Source organism: Branchiostoma floridae, chromosome 17 (genome assembly GCF_000003815.2).
Source record: "Branchiostoma floridae strain S238N-H82 chromosome 17, Bfl_VNyyK, whole genome shotgun sequence".
Taxonomy (NCBI): domain Eukaryota; kingdom Metazoa; phylum Chordata; class Leptocardii; order Amphioxiformes; family Branchiostomatidae; genus Branchiostoma; species Branchiostoma floridae.
In genome coordinates, this window is record NC_049995.1 from 4479189 (window position 1) to 4495482 (window position 16294).

The 16294-nt window shown below is 41.7% G+C and overlaps 2 protein-coding genes across 2 annotated transcripts in view; both read left to right on the forward strand.

The window, feature by feature from the left end:
* The window catches only part of LOC118404143, a 13846-nt gene extending 4665 nt beyond the window's left edge, over positions 1-9181 (forward strand). Inside the window, exons 3-4 of the mRNA XM_035803157.1 lie at positions 6399-7591; positions 7787-9181. Of these exons, the coding sequence (XP_035659050.1) occupies positions 6399-7565 (1167 nt within the window). The 3' untranslated portion in view covers positions 7566-7591; positions 7787-9181. The remainder of the gene's footprint in view (positions 1-6398; positions 7592-7786) is intronic.
* Positions 9182-10981: 1800 nt separating this feature from the next.
* On the forward strand, positions 10982-15760 carry LOC118404148 (ficolin-1-like). Its single transcript, XM_035803162.1, has 4 exons — positions 10982-11237; positions 12586-12740; positions 13325-13589; positions 14574-15760. Exons 1-4 carry the CDS (start codon positions 11141-11143, stop codon positions 14828-14830), a joined length of 774 nt encoding a protein of 257 aa, XP_035659055.1. The 5' UTR covers positions 10982-11140; the 3' UTR covers positions 14831-15760.
* The last annotated feature ends 534 nt before the right edge of the window (positions 15761-16294 follow it).

The window sequence follows — 16294 nt, forward strand, 5'->3', positions numbered from 1 at the left end:
GATATACCGGCACTACAGCGGCAGGCGCTCGCATGTTGGCTTACTGTCCCAAGAAAATATCAAGAGAGACGTAGAGGAGTGTTGATAGTCAGTTTATCAAGTTTCTACAGTCAAACTTGGTCTAACTAATAGCAAGGAGGTTAACTTCCTTGGTCTAACTTAATACAGGCAGTTAGTGTTGTTTACATGAAGATAGGATGTAGAGTATATACTGTACCAAAACGATTCTTTGTAGCAAAATGGACCATTGTTTGGGTATTGCCCATTCTCAAACAATCAGGTCCAGGTTCAAGTCTGGACCTGGACCTGATCCTCAGGACAGTACCTGTACCTGAATTTTCTGTACCGATACCCGTCCCCCTAAAGTATACTCTATTGATTTCTGTAAGAAGTCTTGTCTACTGTTATTGGAAAAGAACAGTTCTGCCAAATCGTATTTCTGGGAATGTTATATTGATTTTGCTCAATGGAAAAACAGATATCCGCACTGGACCCTGACTCTAAGTGATCAATTTTGCAACAGTATTGACAAGCTGTGGTCATAAAATTGATATCATATTTCCATGACCCAGATGGTCTACCAAATGGTACTGCATAGAAATCATAAACTCAATTTTTGGTACAATACTCAGTTGCAATATTCTTTCATTGTTTCTTTTAATAGTGATAGGGGTGTTTCATGGCATATAGAATATTGTTCAACATTTGTTGGTAGAATGGAACAGCCTTTTGTTCAAACTCTTTAAAATACTTTTTGAAAAGTGTTGATTTTAGACTTAGTGCTTGCATTTATTTTCAGGGCAAGTCCATTTAAAAACCTATAGCGGTGGACAGGTCTTCTAGGGCCATTGATTTTTCTGTGGGGCATTAAAACTAAAAAAAAACATACAAGTGTCTAAAATTTGCAGTGTGCAATGATTACATATTAAAAACTGCATTGTTTGTGTTGTGGTATGGTATTTTCTTGGTGGAGAGGTTGGAAAAAATTTAACTGCTGTAATTGTTTCAAGATTTACAGCATTGGTACTTCAAATATCAAGCTCTAGTATTTGTTCCTCTTGTCCACACAATTGAAGGTTCTTGTTTTTTTCGTTCCCCCAAGGAGCTTTTATCAAGTTGATAAAAGCTCCTTGGTTCCTCTTAGTAACTTTTCCTCTATTAATGTGGGTTGCTCTGCTTTGTATATATATGCATGTCGGTGGGGTGCGGTCAGTACGTCAATTAAGTTATTGTACCAGAGCATGACACAAGGGCCTTTAAATAACTAGCAACCACAAGTGGTTGCCGTCAACAAAGTCAAGTCAAAAGAGCAGACATAATAGCTTTACTTGCACAGTAAACAAAGTACCGTAGCTCTTGAAAATTTGTTTGAGGTTTTTTTATTTTCACCGTTTCTTGCAGTCCTCTTCACCACAAATTTGTAATATGTGTATTTTCAATGTCTCTTACTGTTCTACTGAAAAAAGTGCTAGGACCTTTTTCCTCTTTTTGAAAAAAACAAAACCACTGTGAAAGTAAATGAACTTACAGTACAGGTGAAAAGGGTTGTTAGCTAGGATATGTTCATTGAATGGGATGTATGGCATTAAATAGGAATACAGTAAATATGTCAATGGAGGAACATGTATTACAATGTTTTCAAAATACCCCTTGTACAAGGTTAGAGAAAAGAGGTTGAATAGATTAGAGAATGGAAATCAAGGTCCTTGTTATTATAATATTAATAATGGAAAGGCATATCTTTTCTTAACTTTGTCACAATTTGAAAGGCAATTGAAAAGAAACACAGTTTCAAGGCTTTGATTCTTTTTGAATGTTTTCTAATGTAACGAATGCTGAACGTTACACCATCTCTATTGAGGTCACGGCAGACATTAAAAGTGATTGACGGTCTGTTCGCACGACATGTTTTCCACTCAGCGGCCACTTATATGGGTCCCATGTTGCCATGTGGGAAGGTCAAAGGTCGCCCAGGAAATTGATTGACAGCCAGATTGGACGATGTCTGAGGGAAATTGAAAAGGCAGTTCGATCAATGAGTATACTGTAACCTTGAGCAGAGAAGACTAATTGTGCAATTCTGCTTTTTTACTTTGCAAATCTATAACTAAGGATTGATTAACTTTGAATTAGGTGGGCGGGGTTATGGCATCCTATTGCTTGTATGTCATTCAACCACCTGGAAAATTGTTTGGCCTTGGTGTTGTCAAAACATATTTGTAGGTATTCTTTATCTGTATCTATATAGCCGAGATAACCGCCCTTTGGCGTAACACACCAGCTTTGCAGGCACGCGGTGCGGCAGCAGCTGGTTATATTACACCAAACGATCCGTCACACCTAACTTTTGCACATCTATCTGCAAGTGTTCTTTAAAACTATGCAGAGAAGATGCCCCTACTGTGCTTGGTGATAACATATTCCACTCTACGATAGTCCTGGGGAAATACTAATTTTTGAACGCATCAATCCTAGGTTAGTAACTCAGGTACTTGAAAGCATGACTGTTTCTAGTTTGTTTTTGAGCTGGTGTTAGATTAGCAAACAATTTATCTCAAGACAATATGGCTAACCTTGTTCCATCCACCAATAGTAATTGGCAAGAAAAACATCATGGTAACTTGATACGATATGGGCTGCTGTAACAGGATTACTGGAGATAAAAATCAATAAAGTGTAATCTGTAGAAGTGGTATTAAATTGCCGCTGTGACCCTTCTTCTGTGTAGAGAAGATGGTATTTTATTGGTTTCCTCAAGTGAAGTATACAGTCAAACCTGTTCAAGTGACCACTTCTACATATTATTATGACCACCTGGCCATTGAAGTACAGTCAAACCTACTAGTGACCACCTCTACATAAGGACGATCTGGCCATTGACTTATAGTCAAACCTATACAAGTGACCACCTCTACTTAAGGACTACCTACCCATTGATATACAGTCAAACCTGTACTGGTCACCACCTCTATAAGACGACCACCTGGCCATTGACATATAGTCAAACCTATGCATGTGACCACCTCTACAGTGGGACCACTTTCCCATTAATATACAGTCAAACCTGTACAAGAGAAGCGACCACCTTTTACATAAGAACCACCTGCCCGTTGATACACAGTCAAACCTGTACAAGTAACCATCTATACTAATTATGGACCATCTGGTCTAATGTGACCACTTCTTGGTATTTGCTTGGATAATTTTTCCAATGGACATGAGCATCATATGAATCCATCCAATAGTGACCACCTGTCCAGATCTATCGGCCCCCTTAGTGGCCATTTTAGACAGTTTTGACTGAATTAAGTTGGCCGCCTTTCAGACCATTGCCGGTGCAATGGCCTAGTAGGTAGAGTGTTCGCCTTGCATTCGGAAGGTCGTGAGTTCGATCCCGTCCGAGTCATACCAAAGACTATAAAAATGGTACATGCTGCTTTCTCTGCTTAGCACTCAGCATTCGGGAAAGAGTATGGAAGTTGAACACACACCACTACCAGTGGACTAGCCCCCTGCTGTAGTGATTGCGTTGTGTGTGGCCCAGGGCTAACGAAACAGAGATGGGCACCGCCCTATGCGCCAGAAATGGGCACTGCTCTTGGCGCGGGAAGGGTTTAACTTTAACTTTCAGACCATATCAAGTACTTTAAAAAGTTGTCGACTGTGTAACTGTTATCAGCACAGATCTCTTCTGCGAAATGTGGAAAACTTTTCCGGGAAAGACAAAGTTTTCTGAAAGCTACAAGCTATGTCTATGTCAACAAGAGGTCAACGTTTTAATGGACAAACCGTCACAAAATTTCACGAAGCCTGCCTGATCACCAGGTCAACGTAACTGTGTGACTCGATAATTATTAGCTTGGTTCTGCCTTCATTGTGCGCGGTAAAGGTTGGGTCAGAAGAAGGTTACCTGGACTTTGAACACCAGTTGTTTGAGTTGGGCGTACCTGACAAAGAGGCGGGTGCATTAACGTGTATTAGCTATTACTAAGCATTTACTCGATGAATTGAGCTGTCAACTTTGTATAGGGTGTATGAAGTTAGGATAGCCGTAAGGGCAATGTTCACAAGAACATGCAACAAAACATTAAGAAAAATTAAGAAATCTATTGATACAATAATTGTATAAACCTTCGTTCTGCGGCCTAACCGCATGACCAATGGAAACTTAATGGCAAACAGCCACCTTGGCTGACTGAAGTTTAAGGAGTTGCCCTGTCTGAGTGTAAAGAATGAGAGTCAGTGCGATATATATTATCTTTCTTATTGTTTGGGCTGCTGCAGTGGTTGAGGACAAATTACTACATATTTGAATACGATGAGCTAAATACATGTAGCCAACAGAAAACATGATCTGACACAGTCACTTTGTGTGCTATAGTATTACTAGACTCGGCAGAAGTTTATTTCAAATGTTCGAACAGTCCGAATGTCACACCTGGGAACAGATGCTATACAGTGTTGCCATTAGAATGTGGAATATTCGTTCGGGTTCAGAGGTGCGGCTACCAACGGCCATCATCTTACTTAGGAATTTTATTCAACACCTATTCTTGCATCAGCACTAGCAGGTGTGTGATCACGTGTGCAACGTTTAATCACCCCGATACGGTTCAAATGTCGTGTTTGCTCTTTTATCACCACTTCACGATTACAGTCGCCAACTAAAAAAATGCTGAACTCTGCAAAAGGGATTTTCCTCACAAGTGTGCTTACCAGCACTAGAACTTAGAAGTCAAAGAGGGAAAGGTTGTTGTGTCTGAAATTCAGGTTCCTATATATCCTATTGTGTCAAGTGTCTGAAATGAAGGTATGACTCAATGATCTTATTCTAAATTTTATAGTAATTGTAAAGCTAACACTAGAGATTGGGAACTTGATTGCAGTTGATCAAATAACTGCTATGTGTGCATTCTGTTGTGTGCTATGTTAGCCTGATTTTTGTCATTGAGTTTCTTGAGTTTCATTACAAATGCGGTATGCCATTTTAAAGGACAGGAGACAATTGGAAGGTTTCCAGTTATAATACATGTATAGTACATGTACAATTGAAGGAAGAATGGAAATTTATTGAGTCGGAATTCAAGATTGCACACTTTCTGCATTTAGTTTATATGCCTTTCTCATTGCAGTTACTAGTTCTTTATCCTTAAGCTTTCCTTTCATGGTTGTCTTGGAGGCTTTGAAATGCTGCTTTGATGCACTCTTAAGTCAGTTGCCATTCCTTAAAGTATTAGTTACATAAAATTGTGTAGGCGTATGCATCCCTCTCAATGTGTGCCAGGTCAATGTATCCGACGTGCTGTGACTCATGATATAACTTACATGTAATTATATTATAAATCACAGCACGTCGAATACACAACTCCTTTTCAAATAGAAAAGTGTAGAGAACTGACGTGTCACGTAATGTAATGTTAAAATGTCACAAAGTAGTAGCCATCATGCAATACCTGTCAAATATTGACAAAAGGGTACATAGTGCGGTCGACCTGTCCTGTGTGGTAGATAGCTGAGTTTACATAAGTGTGTCTTATCAATGTCAGGTGTCTGGTCAACCAGACAAAGGTTACATGTACAGGTCATTGATCTTTGTACCCAGGGTCAGTCCAGTATGCATACTTACTAAGTCATCATGTATTACTCCAACTTTTCCACATTCAGTTACTTAAGTAACAGAAAGATAGTCTCCCCTTAAAATCACAGAACCCACAATTTATAGAAAATTAGTGGGATTTTCGTCTTCTGCTCCTCTTCCCAAAATAGAAGTTAAAGTTAAAGTTTGCCCATACATCTAAGATGCGTAGGGTGGCGCCCATCTCCACTTCGAAGCCCTTGGGCCACACATTTGTGCAAGTCACTACAGCAGGGGGCTGGTCCACTGGTAGTGATGTGTGTTTAACTTCCATACTCTTCCTCATTAGTGCTGAGTGCTAAGCAGAGAAAGCAGCATGTACCATTTTTAAAGTCTTTGGTATGACTCGGCCGGTCATCGAACTCACGACCTACCGAATGCAAGGCGAACACTCTACCCACTAGGCCATTGCAGTTGTGGTCAAAATAGAAGTCAAAACCAATTTTTCTAGATATAGCCAATAGCCATATGAACATCTCTTGTTACAATAATGTTGGCTTATCATTTATGTAAGTCAGATGTTCTTGCAATTGTCATATAATGTTTACCATGTCTCCAGCTATACAACATGTGCCCTCCTAGTACATGTTTACAGAGGTCGTGTACTTACAATTAGCTTCCTTTTTATATTTTTGTAAGAATTAACTATGATCAATCAACTAGATGTGCAAGATGGTTGAAATGGATTCATTTGCCATTCTACTAAAGTCACATTGTGTACAATATTTGAATCCTAACCCTTTCACAAACTGTGTCTCTGCAGATGGCTGATGAAGAAGCGCCACCTTGTGACACTCCGATGAATGACATGAGCTCTCTCCACAACATCATAGACGGAGGGAGCCCTGCGGACGTGGCGCAAGCTGTCTTCGCTGTCCCCGCTGTCAAGCAAGAGCTTCTCCGTATGTTCCTGGAGGAAGTTGGGACCGAGAGCTCGCTCCTATGTTCCGAGGGGATTCTCTCGGCCATCAAGCTGCTAACAGGCGGGCAGAACCTGAGAGAACGGCTTCAGGAGTGCGCGCCGATACTCCTGAATGTCCTGGACACCGTGTCGGACACCATGACAGCCTTCACCAAAGCGCAGCCCACCAAGGCGGGGAAACGCGCACTGGAGGACTTGAAGAGGCAACTCACCAAGATGGGGAAAGTCCACGTGGGGACCAAGATTGTCGAGTCCGCCAAGGAGACGTTTGAAGGGGTGAGCAGCGGAAGCGAAAAGGAGAGTCGTAGCGGCAGTGTCTCGGACGACAATGCCTCTGAGGCTGAATCATCCAGTTCCTCTCCGGAGCCAGAACGTCGAGTTCGTACTCCGCTAACCCGGATGCAGTCGGAACCAGTCTCCCTGATGCAGTCAACCCCAACCGTCGCCAGTAACGCCGCCGAAAAGAAACGCACGCACACTCGCACACCATCCGCACCGATCCAAATCCCCTCCGTTTCCGTGGCGATGCCGGCAGAAGACGTTGACATGTCCTCCTCACCCTCGGACGGCTTCAGGGAAAGAAGCCTCAGCTTACCGTCAAACTCTAAGCTCTTCCAGAGAGGCTACCGGCAGGGCATCTTCGAGGAACATCACTCGAAATCCATCAAGACGTCCGTGGAGGTCTTCGTACGCGCTGTTGACGACATGGAGGGTGCCGTTCTGTTCCCGACACGTCTCCGCTACATCTCGGAAGATCTGGACCTGTCGGAGAGTCTGCCTGCGATGCTGCGAGAATGCGATCTGTACGAATTGTTTGAGTCGCTGAAGAAGCTGAGGACTGAGCTGGACGAGGGGCGGCTGTCCTTCGCGCAGTACGAGGGCAGCAGCGAGCAGATGAAATCCATCGTGGAGCTCATCCACAGGCAGGTGCTGAGTCTGTCCGTCATCCTAGAGCAGCTCGCGGAAACCGCTCGGCTCGTCACCAGACAGTACGAGGAACACTTGTAAACAAACGCGAATAGTTTCATCAGTCAGTGAGTAAAGATACTCTTGTTGAACAACCATTGCTTTATTCTCATTAACGTTTTTGGTGACGAAACATCTGTCATCTTCTTCAGGGCGATTCTGACTGGTTCACATTGTACTACAGGACAGGTGAACTGTGAGGAGCGACACCTGTCCTGCAGTACAATGTGAACCAGTCAGAATTGACTTGAAGAAGAACATTGGTGAGAATAAAGCAATGGTTGTGTCAAAAGAGTCTCTCTATTCACTTGTAAACAAACAAACTCAAGTAAACAAGGAGATAAACAAAGCAGATTTGCCATTCATCCAATGTACTGTGAACTGTATGCAAGTGATCATCACTGATGCATCCAAAGACATGGTGATGAATATAAAGAAAATTTACCATTCAACCAATGTGCTGTGAACTGTATGCAAGTGATGCATCCAAAGACGCAGTGGTGGATATAAACTACTAACAATCAACATAGATTTACCGCAAATACAAAAACATTAAGATAAAAGTTGCAATTGTTTGCAAGAATGTTCACAGTGTGTAGCTAGAGGCCTCGGCTTGTAAATTGTCAATGTGCAAACGAAGACACAGATACTTACTTGATGTACAAATTATGCTTTTTTACATGTCATGTAGGAATGATTGTATTATGTAATTAGACAGCACAAATGAACTGACACCACGAAAGATTGCCTAACGCTGAGATTGGTATTCAAGTCTTACTTCAATAAATTATGCAGTTAATTTTTTTTTAATAACATCTTTGATTTTCAATCTTTGTTTTGATACTTCATTTGTCTTAAGTTTATATGTTTTATACCACAATAACAATACTTTCTACAATTCGGGGATGATATTATGGAATGGCTTTAGTAATTGACAGTCTTTTCGATATGGTTCTGTGTTGAAACACCCTATGTTTGTTTTGAGTACTTTGTGAGAGTGTGCAAATTGGCAATCTTGTCACAGATGTGATATGGCAGTATCCTACAAAGGGACGACTTTGGTAACAAATGGGAAAGATACACAAAGCCTATGTACGGTTTCAGATCTAAGAAGGGAATTGTAAATAATTGTAACAGAATATTGCAGCATTATTCTTAAATATAGATGAAGTTCTGCACTATTTGATTAGATAGCAGGATTTATACAAGATTGATAATAGATTTAAAGAATCTTTGCACCATAATTCATGTGTTGAGCCTTGTTGAGATAAAATGAATATATGAGTACAAAGAATATGGTCACAGTGCACAGAATATCATAGGTGAAAAGTTATAGCCTTATGATTTACATAAGGCAGGATCGGGATAAGTTTAAGTACTATAAAATGGAATTGTACAGCAAAACTGTAAAAAACGTTTACCAGTAAATAATTTGACTTGTTCTACAGTACATCACCAAAAGGATGCATTTGGTATAGACTGCTGAATGGCAAATAAGTAGATACAGTTTTTAAGAAAGCTATGAATTGCACACTATGGAATACTTTAGAACAGGCACGTTTGTACAAAAAGACTAAACGCATTGTTGCTTTTGGTAGAAGAATTTGCAGCTCAACATCAAATGTTGGAAAGAATAAAAGTCATTTTGGAATGAAGGAATAAGTGTTGTATTCTTGATGTGTTGTTAGATGTGAATTTCTATTCTCTGTAAATGTAATAGAGGCAGATGTAAAATTAACTTGAGTTCGTAGAACACAATCCTCCATGAGGTACTAGTAGTTACATAGTGTTTGCAGTTTGGGCTTAACCCACGTTTGATATTCCTTGATACCCTCTATACTACGCCCAAGGGGGTTACAACGTCTAAAACCAGTCAACGCCTATCCTCTGCTTTTCCTTCTGTGTTTTACAAAGGCTGCTATCAGGCAGTGGGTTTAATGGTTGTACCACAATACTTTCAAGATAGGGGCATCGTTCTGTAATTCTCAAGTACCTGAAAAATACTGCTGTGATGCTGTCCAAAGTCACCAGGTTTCACCAGAATCTCATTAACTACGCACAAGCAAAAATTCAAACTAATGTGTCAATCGGGTCTTGATTACTATGATTCCAATAGAAACACAGACTTAAACAGTACCCCTGTCGTAGGTGAACTTTTTGTTGCACCATCAAATTGGTTGCTGTAACAGTGCCCATCAGAAACTCTGTCTTCAGTTGAATTGGTCCGCAACTCTCTCGATTATCAACCCTTCGGATCTTGCCAACATTAATGACTGCTCGACAAGCTCATATAATTTGGTATTATGGTGATTTCTTTAGTAATATACTAGTACTTCAATTTTAATTTACTCCGTCGAGTTTCATGCTTCAATGTCGAAGGCCACCGTCATCAACGAACAAATTATACTTCGCCTCAGGCATTTCCTCGTGCGTCACAATGTTGTAGGTAATTTACCACGAAAATGATGACGTTTCAGACTGGTTGGTTTTCCCCACGAGACTCCATCCTCTAAATAAACAGTAGTACAAGGGGGCAATTCTCTTCAAATAAAAAATTTAGATACCTTTTAGCCGTATATTCCCGGATTATTCATCGTTTACCTGACTCGGCGAGAACAGCATGGCAGACTGCTGAGGAACTCACTTCATTACACTCACGCCAGCTGAATACTAGTATAAACTACACTGCAAGTCCGACTTGTAGGTCAAGTTCAATACGTGCTCTGTAAAAACTGCTTTTTTGGTTGATTGTTGAACCATCACATTGGTTTTAAAACTGTCGACCAAAAACTCTGACTCTCGCGTACCAACTTTTGATCTCGTAACATTAATGACTGCTCGACAAGCTCATATAATAACGTATGGTGATTTCTTAATAAATCAAGCGTAATTCACTCCGTTGATTTTCATGTATAATCTTAAAATTGTTAACATGTTGCTTCAATGTCGATTGGCCACCGTCATCAACGTACAAATTGTATGGAGCAGTTTGCCACGGGCATTTCCCCGTGCGTCACAAAAGAGTTGTGGGTAATTTACCATGAGCTTTATGACGTTCTAAGCTGGCTGGTTTTCCCCTCTTGATTCCATTCTCTAAAAAATACTAGACAATTATGCCAGGGAAAAATTCTCTTTAAATTCATAACTTTTAGCTGTACATTATCAGATTGTTCAGCCAAGTTCACCTTGTTCCAGACTGTAGACAGAATGTTACGTACGTACACGAAAAGGTATTTCGGACGAAGGAGATGCCAATGTCAATGATCTTTATTTGAAAAGTCTACCTGGATCGGCAACTTTTAAAACTGAGATATGCAAATTACCAGGACATCAGTGTTTATATTTAGAAATATGACGACATACGTATGTATAAAAGAACACACAAGTGAGCATTTACTCTCAGTGTGGAGTTCAGGACCGAACTTCAACTCTATGAATATTACTGCTATCGCCACAAGCACCTCCTGGTCGCGGCATTGCTTCACCTGGGCCTGTTCGGCTGGTCCCCCGCGCTGGGCCAGACGACGGCGGGCCCGCCGACAGTGAACCTCCCGCCGCCGAAGCCTTCTCCCGAGTTCACGGTGCAGTCCTGCTCGGTCACCAGCCAGAGCGTCACCATGAACTGCGGCGGCAACTGCGCCTCTGATGATGCCAGGCTGCGAGAGTTGGAGAGGAAAGTGGATCGTCTTATGGCCAACTGCTGCAACGTTTCTGGTGAGCTCGAGTTAACATGCCCGTACCTCCTAATCATGTTACCCCCTCAGGACTAGTACTGTACAAGTTGTGCTGCAACTTTTTGATAGTTAGAGGTTAGCATTATACTGTCATGTAAGGACAGTAGCACAGCCTTTCGGGGCCGCGTAGCACAGTGGTATTGTATTCGGCCCGTGATCGAGAGGTCGCCGGTTCGAATCCGCCTACCGTGTTGCCGGTCTTGTGCCCTTGGGAAAGGCACTTTACACGACATTCCTCACTTTACTCAAGTGAAAAATGAGTCGTCCCTCGGATAGGACGTTAAATGGAGGTCCCGTGTATGGGGAGAGCCATACCCCATGCACGTTAAAGAACCCCCACACGTGCGATGGTGCGGTGTGCGTTGGTGCAAATCCTTCTGTCGGGAGTTGGTGATTCACTTCAAATCACCCGGATGGAGGCCTGGCGAACCTCTGTCTCGTATCAGCCACATGGTGAATTACATCATTCACCCGGACGGGAGACCTGGCGCATCCCCGTCTTGTAATTAGCCTACGAAAGGGTATGTCACCCCGTAAGGGGCGGTATAACCCCGTCGTGTGTAGACATGTGCGAACATGTCTACATTTGATCACGTCGACCGATGATGATGATGATGTCATGTAAGGACACCCTAGTCCATTTCGTTGTTGCTTCTGCATGGTACCTTGATACCTATATGCCGTATTATCTTGCGTGTTTGGCTCAGACCCCAGAGAACCTAGGGAATTTAAAGCTCAGCTGAGCTTTTGATATCCTATGACATGCGCCGATGCTGTGCCCTCGGGAAAGTCACTGAACAAGGCTTTCCTCACTTCACTCAGATGGAAATGATTACTTTACTTGGGATGGGGATGTCTCGTAGATAGTACGTTAAACTGAGGTCCCGTGTTTGAGGAGAACCACACCTGGAACACGTCAAAGAACCCACCGCACACAAGAGTTGGGGGCACTACCCGGTGTGGGTTGAACAAATCCTGTATAATTCCAGTTAAATGGGATAGCAATTTCCAAAATAACCTTCCTAAGTCCAGCATATCTTATAGGCTCAGTTAGTCCTAAATCGTAGTGAGCGGTTAAGCTGGTCTCACGATGTTTCTGACCTTAAGGGAGAAGAGATATTTAATTTCATTGCAATTCAAGTACTAGTCACCTACTTCTGGTCTTGTGATCTTGTTCGAGTAAAAAAAGTTGCATATCAGATGTGCACCAAAACTTTACTATATAGTCATCACCGTTCATAACAGCACCATATTAACGTGCTGGGTTAGATTTTCCCCACAGATTTACATATTGCTTAATGGTTTACGATTCATATTTTTGAAAGCAGATGTGGAAGAAAACAACACCCTGCCTCGAGACTGCAAAGATATCCTGGATAACGATGAGACGACCCCTAGCGGAGTGTACATGGTCTATCCGGCAGATAACCAGGGAGGATTCCAGGTGTACTGTGACATGGACACCGACGGAGGGGGCTGGACGGTAAGCCAAATTAAGCCACATATTCATCCCGGTGGACTACCATATACCGCGGTAGTACCTTGCCAAGTGTGTTAGCTCTCGGTGTGCTCACGATTAGCGTACGGCGTCTATTTGCTACTGTGTCCCGGGCTGATTTTAAGTCTCAGATAACACTCTATCTAAAACGCCTCAGTCACCACTCTTTAAGGCCTTAAAATCGGCCAATTTTTACTCTTAGTTAGCTCTTAGTAAAATCGGTTGACTCTACGCGTTAAAATCAACCTAGAGCCCGGCTTGCCCCCAAATGACCGGTAGCCGCAGGTTGTCCCACGTTCCACTTAGGGTCACGCCTGAAAGTGAGAAAAGGTCCGTAAATTACCCTGCGGGCCCCTTTTTCCAATTGCGACCGATGCATTAGCCATGGGTCCGACTAATCTATAATGTGTATAAGTTGTCACGTTTATCAAATTTTTAATCAATGAACATTTGATATGTTTGGCACATTTCTTATATTATGACTGTGCATACAACTTTGACCCACTAACATGGCGTCATTTTGTTGTCACGTGACTGCAAACAACCTATCAGAATCAATATATTCCCAGGTGTTCCAGAGGCGACAGGACGGCACGGTTGACTTCTACCGGAACTGGATCGACTACAAGAACGGCTTCCCCTCCAACCTGAACGGCGAGTTCTGGTTGGGAAACGACAAGCTGCACCGTCTGACAGGGCAGGAGGCCTACTCGCTGCGAGTGGACATGGAGGATGTAGACGGGAACACGGCCTACGCGAATTACAGCAGCTTCAGTATCTCAGCAGAGTCTGATAAGTACAGGCTCTCCATCGGAGGATTCAGTGGAAATGCAGGTGAGTTTAATGAGTTGCCAAGACTCAGGACTCACGCGTGGTCTCTACATTGTGTACTTATCGTAGTTTATTCTAGGCCTGGGTACCATCCGGATAGTAGTTCGCTCCTATGTTCGCTTCTGCTGAAACACAGAGAAGCGACTGTATATAGTGTACAATGAATGTCAGAGCTAGAAGCGACTGTTTATAGCATATAATGAACGCCGGAGCGAACTACTTTCCGGATGGTACCCAGGCTAAGTTTATTCGGCTTATTCATCCAAAATGGGTAGCTCGTTCTGGAACTGTACTGGACTATTACTCTATGATTGGAGGGTAACCTCTGTCGACAGAGTATGTCTTGAATGTTCACACCTACGTATAAATCTCTATGTTCCGTTTGCCACATTAATTCGTATGTGGTTTGGCATGTACTCAGTTGCTGTTGTTATATTCGTAGTAATTTCAGAAATCACCCCTATATCTTCGGTATTGTGGAACAGACAATGTGGTTTCGGTGTTTTGTAATCAGACAAAGCAGATAGGGTGGGTTATATGATTGTCTAATGCAAGAAGAGCTGTCACGGTAGAGGAATCCTTAATGTAATTGAACAAATGTTCGTCGTATTATGCGTGATGTAACGAGAACAGCTGACGGCGTGGACCAACTGTTTGAGGTATCCCTGACAATTTTGAATATTTTTGTCATTTGGTGTCTTTCTTTTGAGACGCTGATTTGGTTTTTGATGCGTACAGGGTTGTGTTTTACATTTGACAGTAATAGGTACCTAAGTTATTTTTGGTACAAGTCAATGTTTATGTTCTGTATGCGATATAAACACAATGCCACACACCACATACAGAAGACAACACCATAATTACGTCACAGAGTATGTTACCTACGATCACTTGTTTGTGTTTGTGTGCTGTTATATTTGTGTCGAAATGACAGAAGACTTAAGCATTTTATCTGTAGTGATTAAAAAGTGTTTTTATTTGCTGTAGGAGATAGCATGGCTCACCATAATGGCGAGCAGTTCAGCACCAGGGATAGCGACAATGACGATGTGCCTTCATCACACTGCTCCCAGGGATATAAAGGAGCCTGGTGGTATGGATCATGTCATAACGCCAACCTGAACGGCTTGTACCATCTGGGCGCTCACAGCAGCTATGCGGATGGAGTCAACTGGAATCACTGGAAAGGATACCATTATTCCCTGAAGCGCACTACGATGAAAATACGACCCACAGTTCAGTAAGTCCGGTAATCAGGGCTGATTCCATGCGTTGTAGAAACTGTCAAAAGTGAAAGTGTAGGATTTGCTAACTGTAAATAATGCCAAACAATAAGCCCTTTCACTTATCCAATTGTGCATGCGCAGGTCATAGGTGAAAGCCCCTGAGACATAGACAAAACACGTTTCGTGTTCTATCTGCATAACGTGACGTCACGACAGCAGTGGGTTATTCATTCCTTGACAAAGACTGATGCTGTTCAGTCAAAAATTTGGATCAGTCCAACTTTTGTGTTGGAAATTACAGTTCAACTATTTCAATAAAACACGCTGGATACTATGTAAAATGATCAACGGATGCGAACTATAATTGGTGCCATGACTGTATTGTGGTGTATGAATTTTATGATGTAAAATGATACATAGCGAATAGAAATCACCCATATTGAATAAAGTAAAACTAATATTAATCGTTAATTTGGAATTTGAAATACAGAATTAGTTAACATCGATTAACTGATGTATATTATGATGGAAAGTAATTGGTATCAAATTAATGCATGTCGGTGTAAAGAATATGTTTCAACATGTTACAGGTGTATTAATACAAAAATGCTTTTATTGGTCATAATGTGTACACTAGCTAATCTTAATTCAAGGTGGACAATATCTTTAGCTTAAGCTTATTCTTAGCCCGGCTATACTTGTTTGTCTTCGTTCTACCATTCTTAAAGTGTATCACATTTTGCAATAGGATTTACAAAGCTCAAAGTTGTAGTTTTCAGCAGGAATTGTTCAGCATATTCCATGAAATAAAGTTAAGAAGTGACACATTGTATAAAGATATGGTGAAGCATTGAGGTACTTGTGAAGTTTCTCTTATGGTTGTTATCTTCGTTCATTCCTTGATTACATGACGTGTCTTAATAAAGAACTTACATGGAAAACATGGAATATTTATTTTTATTTATTTATTTGGATTCTCCAATGGAGGGTATGGCGGAACAGGTGTCTGTCCATACATATTTCATTATGCTAGCATACTTGAATTGCACAACAACCCGGTGCCAAAATATTTATAACAGTAACTTTCACGTCTGAACTATTGCTAACGTATAATTTAACATATAAGCACATGTCTCGGTCCATGTTTAATATGCTATTCAAGCTATACTCATGCCTAAAATGATCTAGTTCGGGGACAAATACTGGATTTTATGAAATCAAAAGAACAGTGCTCCATTCGCACCACATACACTTAGGATGCCTTTCTGCTAAATAGCAAATGTTGGGGTGAAAGTTATCTCCAAGCAGATCATACGGTGGAATAAGACAGTATCATAAGCTGGCGAGTCTAGCCGGCCTAGGCGTGTGCGTTTTAGAGTAGAGTAGATCTGAGTGAGATTTCCCACCAAATCACACTCTTTCGGCCAGCTTATAAATACTATCTTATCCCACCGCAGGATCTGCTTGGAGATTAGGGTAAAA